The sequence below is a fragment of the Megascapheus bottae genome, chromosome 17 (genome assembly GCF_031878675.1).
Source record: "Megascapheus bottae isolate mThoBot1 chromosome 17, mThoBot2.hap1, whole genome shotgun sequence".
Classification (NCBI taxonomy): domain Eukaryota; kingdom Metazoa; phylum Chordata; class Mammalia; order Rodentia; family Geomyidae; genus Megascapheus; species Megascapheus bottae.
The window spans coordinates 25,361,481-25,379,644 of record NC_143525.1 but is presented as its reverse complement, the minus strand read 5'-3'; the positions used below and the strand labels follow the sequence as shown (position 1 = coordinate 25,379,644).

The 18,164-nt window shown below is 45.3% G+C and overlaps 1 protein-coding gene across 5 annotated transcripts; it reads right to left on the bottom strand.

Moving 5' to 3' along the window:
* Window positions 1–41: 41 nt before the first annotated feature.
* On the bottom strand, window positions 42–18,156 carry Ten1 (TEN1 subunit of CST complex). 5 transcript variants are annotated; one of them, XM_090350337.1, is made up of 5 exons: window positions 18,008–18,156; window positions 13,197–13,241; window positions 9,625–9,740; window positions 6,109–6,266; window positions 42–515 (listed from the first exon to the last, which is right to left on the bottom strand). In XM_090350337.1, exons 3-5 carry the CDS (start codon window positions 9,711–9,713, stop codon window positions 259–261), a joined length of 504 nt encoding a protein of 167 aa, XP_090206463.1. In that variant the 5' UTR covers window positions 9,714–9,740; window positions 13,197–13,241; window positions 18,008–18,156; the 3' UTR covers window positions 42–258. The 5 variants fall into 5 exon arrangements, with proteins under 5 accessions (XP_090206463.1, XP_090206461.1, XP_090206462.1 ...); XM_090350335.1 differs by having other exon boundaries at window positions 18,015–18,156; XM_090350336.1 differs by lacking the exon at window positions 13,197–13,241.
* Between the last annotated feature and the right edge of the window lie 8 nt (window positions 18,157–18,164).

The window sequence follows — 18,164 nt, the reverse complement described above, 5'->3', positions numbered from 1 at the left end:
CCCTCCTGGTCAGAGCTGGCACTGCACCACGTGCACACAGGTCACGCCTCACGAGGTCTTTATTCTGAAACCCTCCACCAGCCTGGAGGAGGCACAGCCTCAGGAGCCCGGGGGTGTCCTATCACCCCCCACCAGGGGCAAGGGGGGCAAATTCACTCCCTTAGGCTCTCATAGCCAGGAAAAAGCAAACTGGAAGAAGGGACTGGAATAATCCTCCTGCACCAGAAGAGTCTCTGGCTCTAGACAAAGGTTGTCATGCTAGGAAGCAGGGAGGGACCTATACAGGGCAGTGGCTACAAGGGGAGTGGGTGTGGCTTGGGGAGCAGGTTGGGGGGGACAGTGGCTCTGGGAGGAGTGGGGGAGCAGGTGGGGGCTGCTAGGGCTAGAGGTTTCGTATTGGCAGCTGTCCCTCTCTTGCAGATACAGTCTCTGCTCCTGGACGGCTCTTTCTAACAAAGGCAGATTTATCCCCTCCACACAGGTCAGCACACGGGCCTTCACCACAAAGCCAACATCTGAAAGACAAAAACACCAAGGCACTAGTAACTGGAGTGTCAGCTGCATACTCTGCCAGTGCTTCCGGCTGTTCCCCTGACGTGCTTGGACCTGAGTTGTGAGGGGTGCGTGTGCGTGTGCGTGTGTGTGTGTGTGTGTGTGTGTGTATCTGTGCCTCTGTGGATGTACATGTGCATGTACATATGCTGGTATTGGGACTTGAACTCAGGGTTTTACATTTTCGGCTTTATTTGCTCAAGGGGGGTGTTCTAGCACTTGAGCCACACCTCTACGTCTAGCTTTTTGCTGGTGGACAGAAGCATTTCACTAACTTTTTTTTTGCCAGTCCTGGGGCTTGAACTCAGGGCCTGAGCACTGTCCTTGGGCTTCCTCAAGGCTAGCACTCTACCACTTGAGCCACAGCACCACTTCCAGCTTTTTCTATGTATATGTACTAAGGAATCGAACCTGCGTCTTTGTACATGCTAGGCAAGCACTCTACCACTAGGCCAAACTCTCAGCCCTTCACTGACTTTTAAAAGCTGGCTTTCTGTTTTCTTTTCCTTCTGGTTTTGTGTGTGTGTGTGTGTGTGTGTGTGTGTGTGTGTGCCTACACTGGGATTAGAACTCAGAGCACTGCCTCTCAGCTTTGTCTGTTCAAGGTTGGTGCCCTGTTCCTTGAGCCACAGTTCTGTTTCCGTTTTTTGGTGTTAATTGGAGATAAGAGTATCTCTGACTTGACCTCATACCTCAGCCTAGAGGAGCTAGGACTACAGGAATGGACTACTAGTGCCTAGCTCCTGGCTGGCTTTGAACTGTGACCCTCAGATATCACCCTCCAGAGTAGTTAGGATTATAAGTGTGTGTCACCAGTACCCAGATTTAGTCCTGAGTTTTGACAACTAAGGATGGAGGTAAGAAGGATGACAAAAGAGAGGCCATTGCTAGGTACCAGTGGCTCACACCTGCAATCCTGGTTTGAAGCCAACCCCAGGAAAAAGGTTTGTGAGACTCTTACCTCATAATAAAGTACTCAAAAAAAAGCTAGAAGTGGTACTGTGGCTCAAGTGGTAGAGGAGTGCTAGCCTTGAGCACAAAGAGGCTCAGGGGCAACAACCAGATCTAACCAGATCTTGAGTTCAATTCTGAGAGAGAGAGAGAGAGAGAGAGAGAGAGAGGCAGAGACACAGAGACACAGAGACACAGAGAGAGGGACAGGGAAAGAGGCTGTCAGTTTGTTCCCTTAGGCCTGAGTATGGTCTTACCAGGGAGTGCTGTGCATTTCTAGAATTTAGAAGGTGACCTAAAAATTTCACTTCTCCAATGCTGGGGAGCCATGAAGATGAACCTACACTTCCCACCTTTGCCACCATAATCCCTGTGTCCTTAAGCCATGGCCCAGGATGGAAGAGTCTGTCTGTGAGTCTCCAGGGAGAGTCTTCTTGTGAGCTTTGGGACTGGATCATTGGAAATCAGGATGAAAGAAACCCATACCCAGTAAATAGAAGGGGCTGAGATTCCTCTAAGTTTGGCCTTATGGGGCAAGTCCCCCTACCCTGATAAAGACTTCAGGGGACTCCTAGCAGATCTAATGGTAAGCTGATAAACAATGTCAATGTTCAGATGACATCAAATAGGAAAGACCAGACCGGGAGTTTGGCCTAATGGTAGAGTGCTTGCCTAGCATGCACGAAGGCCCAGGTTCAATTCCTCGGTACCACATATACATAGAAAATGTCAGAAATGGTGCTGTGGCTCAAGTGGTAGAGCTTCAGCCTTGAGAAAGCTCAAGGACAGTTCTCAGGCCCTGAGTTCAAGGCCCAGGACTAAAAAAAAAAAAAAGACTTTTTTTCTTTTTGCTAGTCCTGGAGCATTGTCCCTGAGCTTCTTTTGCCAAAGGGTAGCAATCTGCCTTTTCTCTTTATGTAGTACTGAGGAGTGGAACCCAGGGCTTTATGCATGCTAAGCAAGCACTCTACCAATAAGCCACATCCCCAGACCAACAGGAAAGACCTTTATGGTTTGTGCCAATAGAGGGATTTGTTTGTGTGTGCATGCAATACTATGGCTTGAACTCAGGGCGTAGGCACTTTCCCTTAGCTTTTTTGCTCAAGGTTGGCACTTTACCCCTTGAGTCATAGCTCCAGTTCCAGCTTTTTCCTGGCTAATTGGAGATAAGAGTCTCACAGACTTTTCTGCCTGGGCTTGTTGTGAACTAAGATACTCAGATCTCATCCTTCTGAGAAGCTAGGATCACAGATGTGAGCCACCACTGCCTAGCTGTTTTGTTTTGTTTGGGGTTCTGGGGTTTAAACTCAAGGCCTTGTGCTTCCAAGGCAAGTCTTCCTTTTTCTTATTATTTTTTGTAGGGGGGAGGTGGTCCTTTCAAGATAGGGTGTCTCATTATGCCCAGGCTGCAATCTTCTATTTGAGTTTTCTCATATTTGGGGTATCAGGTGTGTCACCACACCCTGCCATTGTACCTCCCCAGTATCAAGGGATGACAGGCACACACCTGTGGGTCTAGTCACTGATTGCGATTGAGTCGTAGGAATTTCTTTTTCACCCACGCTAGCTGTGATAATCCAATTAAAAGCCTGAGCCACTGTCAATGAAGTACATGAAAGACATTTACTTTTTTTTTCACTTGCCTCTGCTCCCTAAAGTACTCCAGTGAGTATACTCAATGTTCTAGAACTTTTTATTTATTTATTTATTGCCAGTCCTGGGGTTTGAACTGAAGGTCTGGACAGTGTCCCTGAGCTTTTTTCTCATGCTAGCATTGCTCCACTTCTGGTGTTTTCTGATGGCTGACTATAGATCAGAGACTCATGGGCTTTCCTGTCTGGGCTTACTTTGAACCATGATCTTCAGGTCTCAGCCTCCAGAGTAGGTAGGATTATAGGCATGAGCTAGAGGTGCCAGGCACTGACTGGACTTTTGTTTGGTTTTTTTGGTTCATTGGGATAGAGTTTCTATGTATCTCAGATTGACCTCAAACTCAGAATCCTCTTGCCTCAACCTCTCCAGTTCTGGGATTACAGGTATTTAATATCACATCTGGCTATAGGAAGTAGCTTTAGAGTTATAATAGTCAAAGGACAAGCTGGGCAATGACATTAGTCACTTTGCAAAAGGCTAATAGAGACAGAATGAAAAGAACCATGAAGAAAGCCAGGCATTGATGGTTCATACATGTAATCCTAGCTGTTCAGGAGGCTGAGATATGAGGATTCCAGTTCAAAGATAGCCCAGAAAGAAAATGAGATCCCTATCTCCAGTTAATCACCAGAAAACCAGAAGTGGTGCTGTGGCTCAAAGTGGTAGAACACTAGCCTTGTGTGATAAAGCTCAGGGACAGTACCCAGGCCTTGCGTTCAAGCCCCAGGACTAACATACACACAGGGTGCAGAACAGAAGTGAATGAATAGTGACTGGGGCAGGAAGGATGGGAGACAAGGGCAGATGTGGTACTTGAGGTGGAAGCAAACTCTGAAGTCCCAAGTCTACAAGTCTGGGTGGGGCAGGGGGATGGGGCAGTGAGGGGTGAAAGGGCAAAGACACTGAGAGACCTTTCAGCGGCAGAGGTGGGTAATCCTGGAAAATCTAGGTCCAAGGTGCAGGGAGGGGACGGGGGGGAAGAAGTAGAGCAGAGGTGAGCCATGGTGTAACTGGCTGGCAGCAGGAAGAGGAAAATGGGTGTGCCGGGGCAAATCAAAGGAGCTGGAGAGTTCTGACTACTTCTGGGCTTGGTGGGGTGTGTGGCTTGGGAGCTTAAACAGGCCAAGTGGCAAGGCTTGCTGGTTTGGGGAAAAGCCAGGTTTCAGCTAAGATCCAGAGAGATAAGGGCACTGGAAGTGGGAGGCAAAGGCAGGCAGAACCAGGTGAGGGAAAAAAACGACAGCAACATTGGGGGATTTATGGTGACGACTTGAGGAAGCAATCTTGAGAGGTCACTGCTACCGCCAAATGGGTTGTGTGTGTGTGTGTGTGTGTGTGTGTGTGTGTGTGTGTGTGTGATGCTGTTATCAGGGTTTAAATTCAGGGCCTCATGCTCTGGTTTAGTTCTACCTCTTGAGCCACACTTTTTTTTTTTTTTTTTTTTTTTGCCAATCCTGGGCTTGAACTCAGGGCCTGAGCACTGTCCTTGGACTTTCTCAAGGCTAGAGCTCTACCACTTGAGCCTCAGCACCACTTCCACCTTTTCCTTTGTATGTGGTACCAAGGAATCGAACCCAGGTTTTCATGCATGCTAGGCAAGCACTCTACCACTAGGCTAAACTCTCAGTTCCCTTGAGTCCAGATTTTGCTGACTGAGATGGAGCTTCAGAGACTTTTCTTCCAGAGCTAGCTCTGAACCTCAGTATTGGGTATCAGTAACTAGACTGCAAGTGTGTGCCACCAGGTACCTGGCTATTCAGAAAGGGAAAAGAGGCCGAAACACCTCCATCTCTAGACACAGAGTTCTAAGCCCTTGAACAGGGCTTGAAGAAGGTGTTGGTTCTATGTTGTTGCTTTGCCTTTTCAGCTAGCTCTAAGTAAAAAAATGTCAGGAAAGGAAAGGCTTTTGTCCTCAGAATTGTGAAGCTGTGATCCAGGGCACAGGACAGCAGCTAGGTCTCTGATGTTTTTTATAGTCCTGGTTCTAAGGCTTAAACTCAGGACCTAGATACTGTTCTTGAGCTCTTTTTGCTTAAGGCTGGTGCTCTATCACTTGAACCATAGCTCTACTTCTATATTTCCACTGGTTAATTGGAATAAGTATTCACAGACTTTTTTGCTTGGGCTGGTTTTGAATTACAACCCTTAGATCTTAGCCTCCTGAGCTAGGATTACAGGCGTGAGCCCACTGATGTCCAGTCATGGAGAGACTTTTATCTTCATCTAACCAGCCAAAGGTGAAAAAGGAGACATGACACAAATGGAAGAGCAAGAGAGGAAAGCCAAGGGACAACTCAAAAGCTCTAAGTTTAAGCCCTAGTATCAACACAGACATACATAGACACACACAGACACAGAGACACAGACACAGAGACTCAGAGATACAGACACACAGACACAGACACACACACAGACACACACACACACACACACACACACACACACACACACACACACACACACACACACACACACACCACAGAAGATCTATGTGGTTTTTCCCTTCATTTTCACTTTCCCATGGTGACTGTCTTTCCTGATCTTGGTGTCACATGGTTGGGATACTCTAAATCCAGTCATATTTGTTTCCCAACAGTTCTGACCAGAAAAGCACTTGACTAGGTGGTGTCGCTCACAAATCACACTTTTTCTAATTGCTAAATCATCCCCAAAGCTGGGTCAGCTCAGAGTCTGTGTGTGTGTATGTGTGTATGTGTCTGTGTGTGTGTGTTTGCCAGCCCTGGGGCTTGAACTCTGGGCTGGGCATGGTCCTTGGACACTTTTTGTTCAAGGCTAGTACTCACCACTTGAGCCACAGTGCCACTTTTGGCCTTTTCTGTGTGTATGGTACTGAGGAATCAAACCCAGGGCTTCGTGTATGTTGGCAAACATTCTACCACTAGGCTACACTCCTGGCCTGAGCTCAGAGGGTTTGAGGCATGGTTTACTTACCTTTCTGGTGCTCAAGCTCCCCCAGGACCATGTACAGATAGCCCACCTGGGCCTGGAAGGGTTCTACCAGCCTGGTGCACACAAACACCTGGTGCTGCTCGGCCCTGTGCTCAGCCCTCAGAGTCACGCGCGACTGTGTCATGTCGTAGAAGCATAATCTAGAGGGTAAAGAGAGTACAAGTCACTCATCCTCATACAGAACCAGCACCAAGTTCAAAGGCTTTGGAGGTCAGTTATGAATCCAAGGATTAAATCCACGATCAGCCACCAGTTCCAGCTTTTTTGATGGTTCACTGGAGATGAATCTACAGATCTGTCTTCCCATTCTGGCCCTGAACATTGATTCTTAGGTATCAGCCTCTTAAGTAGCTAGAATTATAGGCATGAGCCACCTTAATGGTATTTTTTTTGATGAGCTGAAGTGTTTTTGTTAATATCTAATTATAGCTTTTTTTTTTCTTTTTCTTCTCTCAGGCATTTTGGTTTGTGTGTCTTATTTGAGAGATCTTTATCAACTGCGAGAGTATGAATACATATTCCTAGTTATAATCCTGATGTGATTATACTTGTAATCCCAGGATGTGAGAGGTTGAATTGGGAGTAGACGATCAGTTTGGACTATAGAACAAGATCTTGTCTCAAAAAAAAACAAAAATGGGGGCTGGGACTGTGGTTCAGGGGTAGAGTGCTTGCCTAGCATGCATGAAGCACTGGGTTCTATTCCTCAGTACCACATAAACAGAAAAAGCCAGAAGTAGTGGTATGGCTTAGCTAGTAAAGTGCGATCCTTGAGCAAAAAGGAAAAAAAAAAGGTATCAATGAAAAAAAATATCAGTACAAAAATGGTTAAGTAAGTTACGGTCATATGCATCATTTAACAGCAGGAATGTGTTCAAGAAATGAGTTGCGGGGCAATTTTGTCATTGTTCAAACACCATTGAACCAAGACGATGGCTTGGTATAGAACTAGGCTTATGTGGAATAGCCTCTAGCTTCTAGAATGCACATCTGTACTGCATGTTACTGTGCTGAATAACTGGTCAACTGTGACACAGCAATAGTTGTGTATCTAAATATAAGTAGAGATAGAAAAAAGGACAGTAATTCTTCAGCATCTGTATAATTTCATGGGCCCAATGTCAAATGTGTAGTCTGTTGTTGATTCAAATGTCATATACTGCATGACTGTGCCTTTACACACAATGAAATAAAATGGGCCTATGAAGCTGGGCAATGGTGTCTCATGTCTATAATCCTAGTTACCCAGGAGGCTGAGATCTGAGGGACTGCAGTTTGAAACTAAAAAAAAAAAAAAAAAAGGGAAAAAATTCAATTTAACCACCCCTCCCCCAAATTACACACACACACACACACACACACACACCACAACAACAACCAGAAGTGGAGATAGGTTTGCTGGGTAGAGCAGCAGTCTTGAGCAACCCTGTGCAGTGTTTTCCCCTATTGACTGGGGTTGACCTGTACAACCAAGAAGCTGCTTGCTGCAGGGAAAACTGAGAATGGCTTCCGAAGCTCAGCCATCACACATTGTGGCTTCCTCCTGGGTCAGTGTCTGAGATCTTGCAGCTGTGTGATAAGGACCTTCCTGCCTGCAAGTGTCAGCACTAACTTTCCAGCGGTATGAAGGTAGCCTGTGGAGCCATTGGTCCTGGACGAGGTGTCTGGAGGCACCTGGGCCAGGACCAGTTAAGTGGCCAAGCTGTCCTCACGTTCCTAACCTGCACTGCAAAGTGGGAACATTTGCTGTCACTTGGCTGTCAGTCACTTGGGGCACTGTGTAACATAATGCTATGTACCAAACAGAATGTGCTTATATGTGCCTATTGGGCGCGCATATATCCACCCACCCAGATATACAATCATGTACACACATATGAGAGAGAGTAGAAAGACAGTCACAAGTCAGGTGTCACTGATTCAGGCCTGTAATCCTAGCTACCCAGGAGGCTGAGATCTGAGGATCACGGTTCAAAGCCAGACCAGGCACTAAAGATCATAAGACTCTTATCTCCAATTAACCCCCAGAAAATCTGTGGCTCAAGTGGTAGAGCTGAAGAGTGCAGGGACTGCACATAGGTCCAGAGTTCAAGCCCCATAACCGACAAAAAAAAAAAAAGAAAGTCACAGAGGTAACAGTGGTTGTCTCTATAATAGATGACAGGTGGTTTTTGTTGTTGTTTCTCCTCCTCCTCCTCCACCTCCTCCTCCTCCTCCTCGTCCTCTTTCTCCTCCTCCTTTTTCTTCTTCTTCTTTTGCCAATCCTGGGGCTTGAACTCAGGATCTGAGCACTGTCCTTGGGTTTTCTCAAGGCTAGAACTCTACTACTTGAGCCACAGTACCACTTCTGGCTTTTTCTATGTATGTGGTACCGAGTAATCAAATGCAGGTCTTCATGCAGCTAGGCAAGCACTCAACCACTAGGCCACACTCCCGGCCTTGTTGCTCACTTTACCCCCTTACGGAACATCTACATCTACTCTGTGTGTGTGTGTGTGTGTGTGTGTGCGCGCGAGCGCGCGCGTGTATAAGAACTAGAGCTTGAACTCAAGAGTCTGGATACTATCCTTTAGCTTTTTTTTTTTTTTGCCAGTCCTGGGCTTGAGCTCAGGGCCTGAACACTGTCCTTGGACTTTCTCAAGGCTAGAGCTCTACCACTTGAGCCTCAGCACCACTTCCAGTGTTTTTGTATGTATGTGGTACCAAGGAATTGAACCCGGGTCTTTGCGCATGCTAGGCAAGCACTTTAACCACTAGGCCAAACTCCCGGCCCTCCTTTAGCTTTTTTTGCCCAAGGCTGCTGCTCTACCACTTGTGCTACAGCTCCATTTCTAGCTTTTTGGTGGTTAATTGCAGAGAAGAGTCTCACAGACAATCCTGCCCCTGACTTTCCTACATTTTTTTTTGCAAGTCTTGGGATTTGAACTCAGGGTCTGATCACTGTCCCTAAACTTCTTTTCCTCAAGGCAAGCACTCTACCACTTGAGCCACAGTGTCATTTCCAGCTTTTTCTGTGTTTGTGGTACTAAGGAATCTAATCTGAGGCTTCATGCATGCTAGGCAAGCACTCTAAGCCCATCCCCAGTCATATATATATATATATATATATATATAGTCTATGAAAATTAATTTTTGTATGTGTATATAAAAAAATGTCATAAGTCTTTTGGGTCTTTTCTTTTTTGCCAGTACTGGAGTTTGAACTCAGGTCCTGGGTGCTATCCCTTAGCTCAAGAATAATGTTTTACCAATTGAGCCATAGCTCTACTTCTGTTTTTTTGGTGGCCTATTGGAGATAAGAGTCTCATAGACTTTCTTGCCCAGGCTAGCTTTGAACTGTGATCCTTGGATCTCTACCTCTTCAGTAGCTAGGATTACAGGCATGTGGTGTCTCGCTTGGCCCTTTTAATAAGTAGACAAAATTATAATGAAATCATTTTAACTGTGTTTAGGGCGACAGTATCCCTGCCACTCATGTGAGAAAGCCACTACACTTACCTGCCAAATGTTCGAAGGGTGACCCCGTCAGGAACATGGCCAGCACCCACCTCCCAGGGGAGGTAATAAATCCCGGGTTTGGGCAGCATCCTTCGCAGATGGAGTTCTGAAGATTCCTGATAAACCAAGCAGTCCACAAGACAGACATCAGCAGAAACAACCTGAGACTGGCAAGATCAGGAAGGCTAACTCCCGAGGAAAGTTACACAATCTTAAAACATTTATGAAGAGCTGGGAGTTTGGCCTAGTGGTAGAGTGCTTACCTAGCATGCATGAAAACCCAGGTTTAATTCCTCAGTACCACATACCTAGAAAAAGCTGGAAATGGTGTCATGGCCCAAGCGGTAGAGCTCGAGCCTTGAGAAAGCTCAAGCACAGTGCTCAAGCCCTGAGTTCAAGCCCCAGGACTGGCAAAAAAAAAACCCAAAACACTTATGACAGTTTTTTTTGTCCATCTTGGGGCTTGAACTAAGAGTTTGGATACTCTCCCTAAGTTCTTTTGCTCAAGGCTAGAGCTCTACTACTTTGAGCTACAGATACACTTCAAGTTTCTGAGTAGTTAACTGGAGATAAGAGTCTCACAAGACTTTTCTGCCTGTCTGGCTTAGAACTGTGAGCCTCAGATCTCAGCCTCCTGAATAGCCAAGATCACAGGCCTGAGACACTGAGGCCCAGTAGAGTCTCTTCTTCCTTCCTTCCTATTTATTTCTTCCTTCCTTCCTAACCTCCTCCTCTTCCCGCTTCCCTCCCCACTCTCTCTTTGTGCTAATTCTAAGGCTTGAAGTCAAGGCCTCACACGCTTGCTTAGCTTCTGTGCTTAAGGCTAGAACTCTACCGCTTGAACCACACTTCTACCTTTCTTTTCTTTCTTTTTTTTTTTTTTTGTGGTTGCTAAGGCTCTACCACTTGAGCCACAGCACCACTTCCTGGACTTTATACCTATTCTTTTTTTTTCGTCGATCATGGGACTTGAACTCTGGGCCTGGGCACTGTCCCTGAGTTCTTCAGCTCAACGCTACCACTCTACCCCTTGAGCAACAGTGCCACTTCTGGTTTTTCTAGTGGTTAATTGAAGATAAGAGTCTCTCAGACTTTAGTGAGGACTGGCTTCCAACCTCTATCCTCAGATCTCAGCTTCCTGAGTAGCTAGGATTACAGGGGTGAGCCACCATACCCAGCTATACCTATTCTTACCAATTTAAGGTATTATGGTACATTTGTCAAATTAAAGCTCATTTAATAGGATTTAATGAAAACCATTTGCCTAAAGGTCATCTGCCAAGAAGCAAAGCAAAGGCATACATGACAACATATACCCAGCACAAAGGCAGCTGATACAATGATTGTTTTGAGTTCAAGCTTAGCTTGGGTTATATAGTAAGACCCTATATCAACCCCCTGCCCCAAAGATAACATTGTTATAGATTAGAAGACTTTTTTGTCTAATGGGGCTTGAACTCTGGGCCTGGGCACTGTCCCTTAGCTCTTCAACTTAAGGCTATTGATAGCTCTACCATTTGATGAGCCACAGCACCAATTCTGGTTTTCTGGTGGTTATTTGGAGATAAGAATCTCACAGACTTTTGTGCCCCGGCTGGCTTTGAATAGAGATCCTCAGGTCTCAGCCTCCTGAGTAGCTAGGTTTACAGGTGTGAGACACTGGTGCCCATTAAATAGAGGACATTTTAAATAGTGGAGTCTTTTTTTTTAATTTACCTACTACTATGATTATTACTGTTATTACTACTATTACTACTACTACTGTGCTGGGGATTTAACCCAAGGGCTACACTCCTAGCTCTTCAACTATTGCTTGATCAAACAAACAATTAGGGATTGGCACAAAGATAGATGGTACTTAAATAATCCTCTGGTCCCTGTAGAAAACAGATGTTGCAATTTTTAGCCCAGAAGTGTAATATGCCTTAAGACTCCTACACAATTGGTTTTAATATCTTCTAATGAAGAAGTCATCAGAGAGTACTGCAGGTCAATGTACAGTGGCTGGTTCAAGATAGCATGCCAAAACAAAAGTAAACAAATAAATAAATAAGTAGTGTGCTAAGACTGGGTTTGGCTCTCCAAGCCCAGGAGCAACAAAAACCAAGGCCCTGCTGGATTCCAGTCTCCTGCAGCCCTATGGCCAAGGGTCAGAGCTGACCCTACACCAGAGTCAAGACGCATGATAGAGAAGCAAAAAGGTAAAAGAAAACAAAACAAAACAAAAAACAAAACAAGCCAAGTGCTGGTATCTTATGCCTATAACTCTAAATCGTGGTTCAAACAGCCTGAGTGATAAAATCTAGAAGAGTCTACCTCCAAAATAACAAGCAAAAGCTGGAGACATGGCTCAAGTGGTAGAGCATCAGCTGAGCAAGCAAGTCAAGTGAACATGATGCCCCAAGTTCAAACTTCTGTACTGGAAAAAAAAAAAAAAGTAAAAATAAGAGAAGCTGGGTGCTGGTAGCTCATCCCTGTAATCCTAGGTACTCAAAAGGCTGACATCCGAGGATCACAGTTCAAAGCAGGGAAGTCCTTGAGACTCTTATTTCCAATTAATCTCCAAAAAGCTAGAAGTGGATCTATATGGCTCAAGTAGTATCCTTGAACACAAAAGCTCAGGGACTTAGCAGGGCATGGTGGCTCACTCCTGTAATCCTAGCTACTCAAGAGGCTGAGATCTGAGGATCTCTGTTCAAATCCAGCCCAGGCACTAAAAGTCCATGAGATTCTTATCTCCAGTTAACTACCAGAAAACAGGAAGTGGCAGTTTGGCTCAAGGACTAGGGTAGTAGCCTTGAGCTGAAGAGCTCAAGGACAATGCCCAGGCCCAGAGTTCAAGTCCCATGACAAGAAAAAAAAATGAGTGTGTGTGTGTATGTGTGTAGCTGTGGTTCAAGTAATAGAGCACCAGACTTGAGTGAAAAAGCTCAGTGAACCAATACGGGGAGTGGGTGGTGGGTGGGGGGAGGGTAATGGGTACCAAGACATGTGAACGGGTATCAATGTATGTGAATTAATGCACCTTCTATCTGGCAAATATCATGTAACCCTTTTATTAATTACAATAAAAATATATATATATAAAAAGAAAAAGCTCAGTGACAGCATCTAGGCCCTGAGTTCAAGCCCCAGAACACTCTCTCTCTCTCTCTCTCTCTCTCTCTCTCACACACACACACACACACACACACACACACACACACACACACACAAATGCCATTGTAGCACGGTCACAAATCTAAGAAAGTAATGCAATTGGATGCCATCTATAACACTAGTTTGCATTTTAGTGATTTATCTTTAGTGTCAGCACTGGGGCTTGAATTCGGGGTCTTGCACTCTCACTGGGGATTTTCATTTTTAGCCATGTTCTACCTACTTTTTTCTGGTTAAGTGGAATTGGTAAATCTCACCAGACTTTCCTATCCTGGATTAATTTCAAAACCTTGATCCTTAGATCTCAGCTTCCTGAATAGTTGGGACTATTAATGTGCTAAAGGAGACGACTGGACAATCTGTAAAACAATGAAGATTTGATAATCATGTTGCATCAGTGCAAGTTATCTTACCTGGTAACTGTCCTGCAGATGTCCTTAATTTTTAGGGACTGTACCCTGCAGTATTTGTAAGCAAAGGAGAACTTCTGCAATGTTTTCTCAAATAATCACCACATAGGAAACAAGTAAACAGAGTTGACCTGCAGGAGACAGCTGCGCCAAACGTTAACTAGTGAATCTAGGTGAAAGGTAAATTGCTTCTGTGTTTAATTCTTGGAATTCTCATATAGTTTGCAAATATTCTACCAAATATACCTTTTCTTTTCTTTTCTTTTTGTGGGTCATGGGGCTTGGACTCAGCCTGGGCACTTGTACCTGAGCTCTTCAGCTCAAGGCTACCACCCAACCCTTGAGCCAAGCCCATTTTCTAGAGGTTAACTGGAGATAAGAGAATGAGGTCCTTTTGTGCCCAGGCTGGCTTTGAACCTTGATCCTCAGATCTCAGCCTCCTGAGTAGCTAGGATTATAGGCATGAGTCACCATCCAGGCAAATCTACCTTTTTCATCTAAAAGTTTAATACCAAGTACACTCACTATTGTCATTACATCTTCAATGGCCTAGCACAAATGACAACTGTTCAGTTCAAAGATCTCAAATGAGGGGCCAGGAAAATGGCCTAGTGGTAGAGTGCTTGCCTAACACACAAAGCCCTGGCTTTGATTCCTCCGAACCACATACACAGAAAAAGACAAAAGTGGTGCTGTTACTCAAGTGGTAGAGCCCTAGCCTTGAGAAAGCACAAGCCCAGGCCCTGAGTTCAAGCCCCAGGACTGGCAAAAAAAAAAAATAAATAAATAAAAGAAATAAAGAAGGAAAGAAAGAAAGAAAGAGATAGAGGGGGGGAGGGAGGAAGAGAGAGAGAGACAGAGAGAGAGACAGAGAGAGAGAGAGACAGAAAGAGAGACACAGAGAGAGAGACAGAGAGAGAGAGAGAAAAGAGCCAGGCTCGGTAGTTCACACCTGTAATCCCAGCTACTCAGGAGGCTGAGATCTGAGGATCAAGGTTCAAAGCCATCCCGGGCACAAAAGGACCTGAGATTCTTATCTCCATCTAACCTCCAGAAAACTGGAAGTGGGGCTTGGCTAAAGGGTAGGGCAGTAGCCTTGAGCTTAAGAGCTCTGGGACAGTGCCCAGGCCAAGCTCAAGCCCCATGACCCACACGAAAAAAAAAAAAAAGGAAAGAAAGAAAGAAATAGGAAAAAAAAAAAAGGTCTCAACTGACTTTATTTTCAATTGTATCAGGCAAAACTTCATTCCATAATGGAGTTTAAGTGTTTTGACAGGAAGGAAAGGTGATTTTTGTTTTTGTTTTTTGACAGAGAACGACTAAAAAGCATAGAATAAAAAATAAGTAGGGGCTGGAAATTTGGCCTAGTGGTAGAGTGCTTACCTAGCATGCACGAAGACCCAGGTTTGATTCCTGGGTACCACATACACAGAAAAAGCTAGAAGCGGTGCTGTGGCTCAAATGGTAGAGCTCTAGCCTTGAGAAAGCCCAAAGACAGCCCTGAGTTCAAGGCCCGGGACTGGCAAAAAAAAAATAAGTAGGCCAGACTTTGGTGGTTCAAGCTTATAATCCTGGTTTCTCAGAAGGCTGAAATGGAACTTTGGCTCAAGTAATAGAGAGCCAGCCTTGAGCAAAAAAACTAAGGGACAATGCCTAGGCCCCAAGTTCAATTCCTAGTACTAGCATGTGGGCACACACACGCGCACAAATTAATCCATGTTTGACTGTCAGACCATATAATGCCCTATAGAAAATGTCTGAAGAGACTTCCCACTATGATTCTACCTATGATAAACCTATAAGCTTCCATCTTAGCCCGCAACACCCTGTGAGTCTCCATCTAGGCAACAGCTTGAACATCAACTGCCAATTTGTTCACTGAGAATCTCTGAAGCCCCTGTTAGCTCTAACAATTTTAGATAGTAGCTCTTACTCAATGATAATCAATATTTAGAACTGAAATTCCTACCTTAAATCAAACTTCCAATTGTTAATAAATTCTCACTGCTTTCTCTGAGACACTGCTAAAGCTTTGTCAAATTCCCCTTTCACCCAGTAAGCAGCAAGAGTTTTATCTGATCAGCAGTTCATATTGATTGTATCTGGAGGCACTAGCTTTTGGTGAGATGAATACAACTCCACATAGTGGGCTAAAACATGCATGGAGAGATTAAAAATAGCCTTAGGCCTTTGGCCTAGTGGTAGAGTGCTGGCCTAGCATGCATGAATCCCTGGGTTCGATTCTGGGTACCACATACATAGAAAAAACCAGAAATGGTGCTGTGGCTCAAGTGGAAAAGTGCAGCAAAATAAAGTCCAAGGACAATGCCCAGGCCCTGAGTTCAAGCCCCAGGACTGGCAAAAAAAAATATAGCCCTAGAAGCCAGATGCCAATGTAATTCCTAGCTAACACAAGACAGACGTGATTACAGATGTTTGAAGCCAGCCAGGCAGGAAACTCCATGAGATTCTTATGGAGTAGAGTACCTACCTGCCTAGTAAGCTAGTAAACTGAGGCCATGAATTCAAGCCCTAGTAACCCCAAAATTTGCTTGTTTTTCAAAGAAAAGTAGCCTCAATAACATTCTCGTCTAGGTATATTTGAAGTTGAGGCCCAAGGAACAACAGAAATAATGATCTATTCTTTCAATATTTTCATATTTATTTATGTTCATTGTGAGGTTCTCTATATTATTTTTTTTGTCGACCATAGGGCTTGAACTCTGGGTTGGGAGCTGTCCCTGAACTCTTCTGCTCAAGACTACCACCCTACTCCTTGAGCCACAGTGCCACTTCTGGTTTTCTAGTGGTTAACTGGAGATAAGAGTCACAGATGTTAGTCCCCAGGCTGGCTTTGAACAGGGACCCTCAGATCTCAGCCTCCTGAGTAGCCAGGATTATAGGCATCAGCCACCGTGCCCAGCTTATATTGATATTTTAAAACATTGTAAATCTGGTGAAATAGCGCAGTGATGAAGCACTTGCTCAGATATGAAGGTTTTTTTTTTGTTGTTGTTTGTTTGTTTTTTTGCCAGTCCTGGGCTTGAGCTCAGGGCCTGAGCACTGTCCTTGGATTTTTCTCAAGGCTAGAACTCTACCACTTGAGCCTCAGCACCACTTTTGGCTTTTTCTAAGCATGTGGTACCAAGGAATCAAACCCGGGTCTTCATGCATGCTAGGCAAGCACTCTACCACTAGGCCAAACTCCCGACCCAGATATGAAATTTTAAAAAGAAAAACTGCATTGGATTTTTGTTGTTGTTGTTGTTATTGGTACCAGTACTAGGGCTTGAAGTCAGGGCCTGGCACTATCCCTTAGCTTTTTCCCATTCAAAGCTAGTGGCTTGAGTCACATCTCCATTCCTTCTTTTTTGGTGGTTAATTGGAAATGAGTCTCACAGACTTGTCTGCCCAAGTTGGCCATGAACTGTGATTCTCAGAGTAGCTAGATTACAGGTATGAGCCACCAGCACCTATGAATTTCCTTGAAGTTTATTCTTGAGGTAAATGGCTCCTTCATTTTATCTTACTCCCAGTACTGTTACTGAGAAAAGGGATTAGGTATGCTGTTGGTATTTACAAGGGCAAACTAAGGAAAGGATGTATAGTAGGTCCTCTATTTGCTAAAGTAGCATGAGGTCAAATATAAGAAACTAAAATACATGGGCATTTAGTGCTTTAATGGTGCTAATAACATAAAAATTTGCATTCCAAGGTCTCTTAAGAAAAGCTTTCATGCTGGTGGTGCTGTACTGGGGATTGGATCCTAGGCCTGAAACATTAAGTCACACCCCAGCTTAGAACTGCCAGCTTCAGGGTAAAAAGTGTTAATGTCAGGCAGAGGGCTCAGAATCATACATCCAGTTCTACTTCATCCTAAACCCAAGACTACTCCACAAAAGGAAAACTGCTGCAAACCCACAAAGAGTACCAGTGGCCTACACCTCTGGCAGCCAAAACTCCATTATTTTTATTTTATTTTTTGGTGAGTCTTGGAGCTTGAACTCTGGACCTAGGCCTTGTCCCTGAACTCTTCAGCTCAAGGCTAGCCTTTACCACTAGAGCCACAGCCCCACTTCCTCTTTTCTGGTGGTTAACAGGAGATAAGAGACTTTGGTGCCTCAGATGTCAGTCTCCTGAGTGGCTAGGATTACAGGTGTGACCCACTCATGCTGGCTGAACACTCCCATTATCTTCACAGGAGATTAGAGACCTTTCTTGCTCTTGTTTCCCAATCTCGGAAGGTCCTAAGAAATCCTGAAACTTTCTTTTGCCAATGATTTTTTTTTTTTTTGCCAAAGCCAATAATGCCTTCACCTCTGGCCTTTTTTTTTTTTGCCAGTCAAGGGGCTTGAACTCAGGGTCTGGGCACTGTCCCTGGGCTTCTTTTGCTCAAAGTTAACAGTCTTGAACCAAAGCACCACTCCCAGCTTTTTCCGTGTTTGTGGTACTGAGCAATGGAACCTAGGACTTCATGCACGACGGGCAAGCACTCTCCCACAAAGCCACACTCGCGGCCACACGGCCAGGCTCTTTGGTCTCATTCATCTTTTCCTTTCCGGAAAGGGTTAAGAGTAAGCGGACCCGGAAACCTGGAGCCTCCGGAGGCTGGAATCTCCCGGCGCAGGCGCAGTACATTATCGGGCTCGTTGCCCCGCCCCCACCCAAGATGCCAACCAATCGGATCCGGGCAAGCCTAAGGTTCCTTTTTTTTTCCCCGCGATCACGTGACGCGCCAGAACGGCGATTCCCGAGAGCCCCTCCTTCCTCCCCGTCCCCCCATTCCTGCCCCCTTCCTTGGACAAATTCTCGACCTTCTACCTGAGTCCTCTTGGCTCGAGTCGCCCGGGAGCCTCCCCCGGCCGGTTCCCGGGGATTCGCCGGCTCCGCGGGCGTTCCCGGCGCGGGCGCCGCCTCTTCCTCCTCCCCCACAGTGTGGCGGGGTCACGCGCCGCGCGGCGGCTGTGAAGG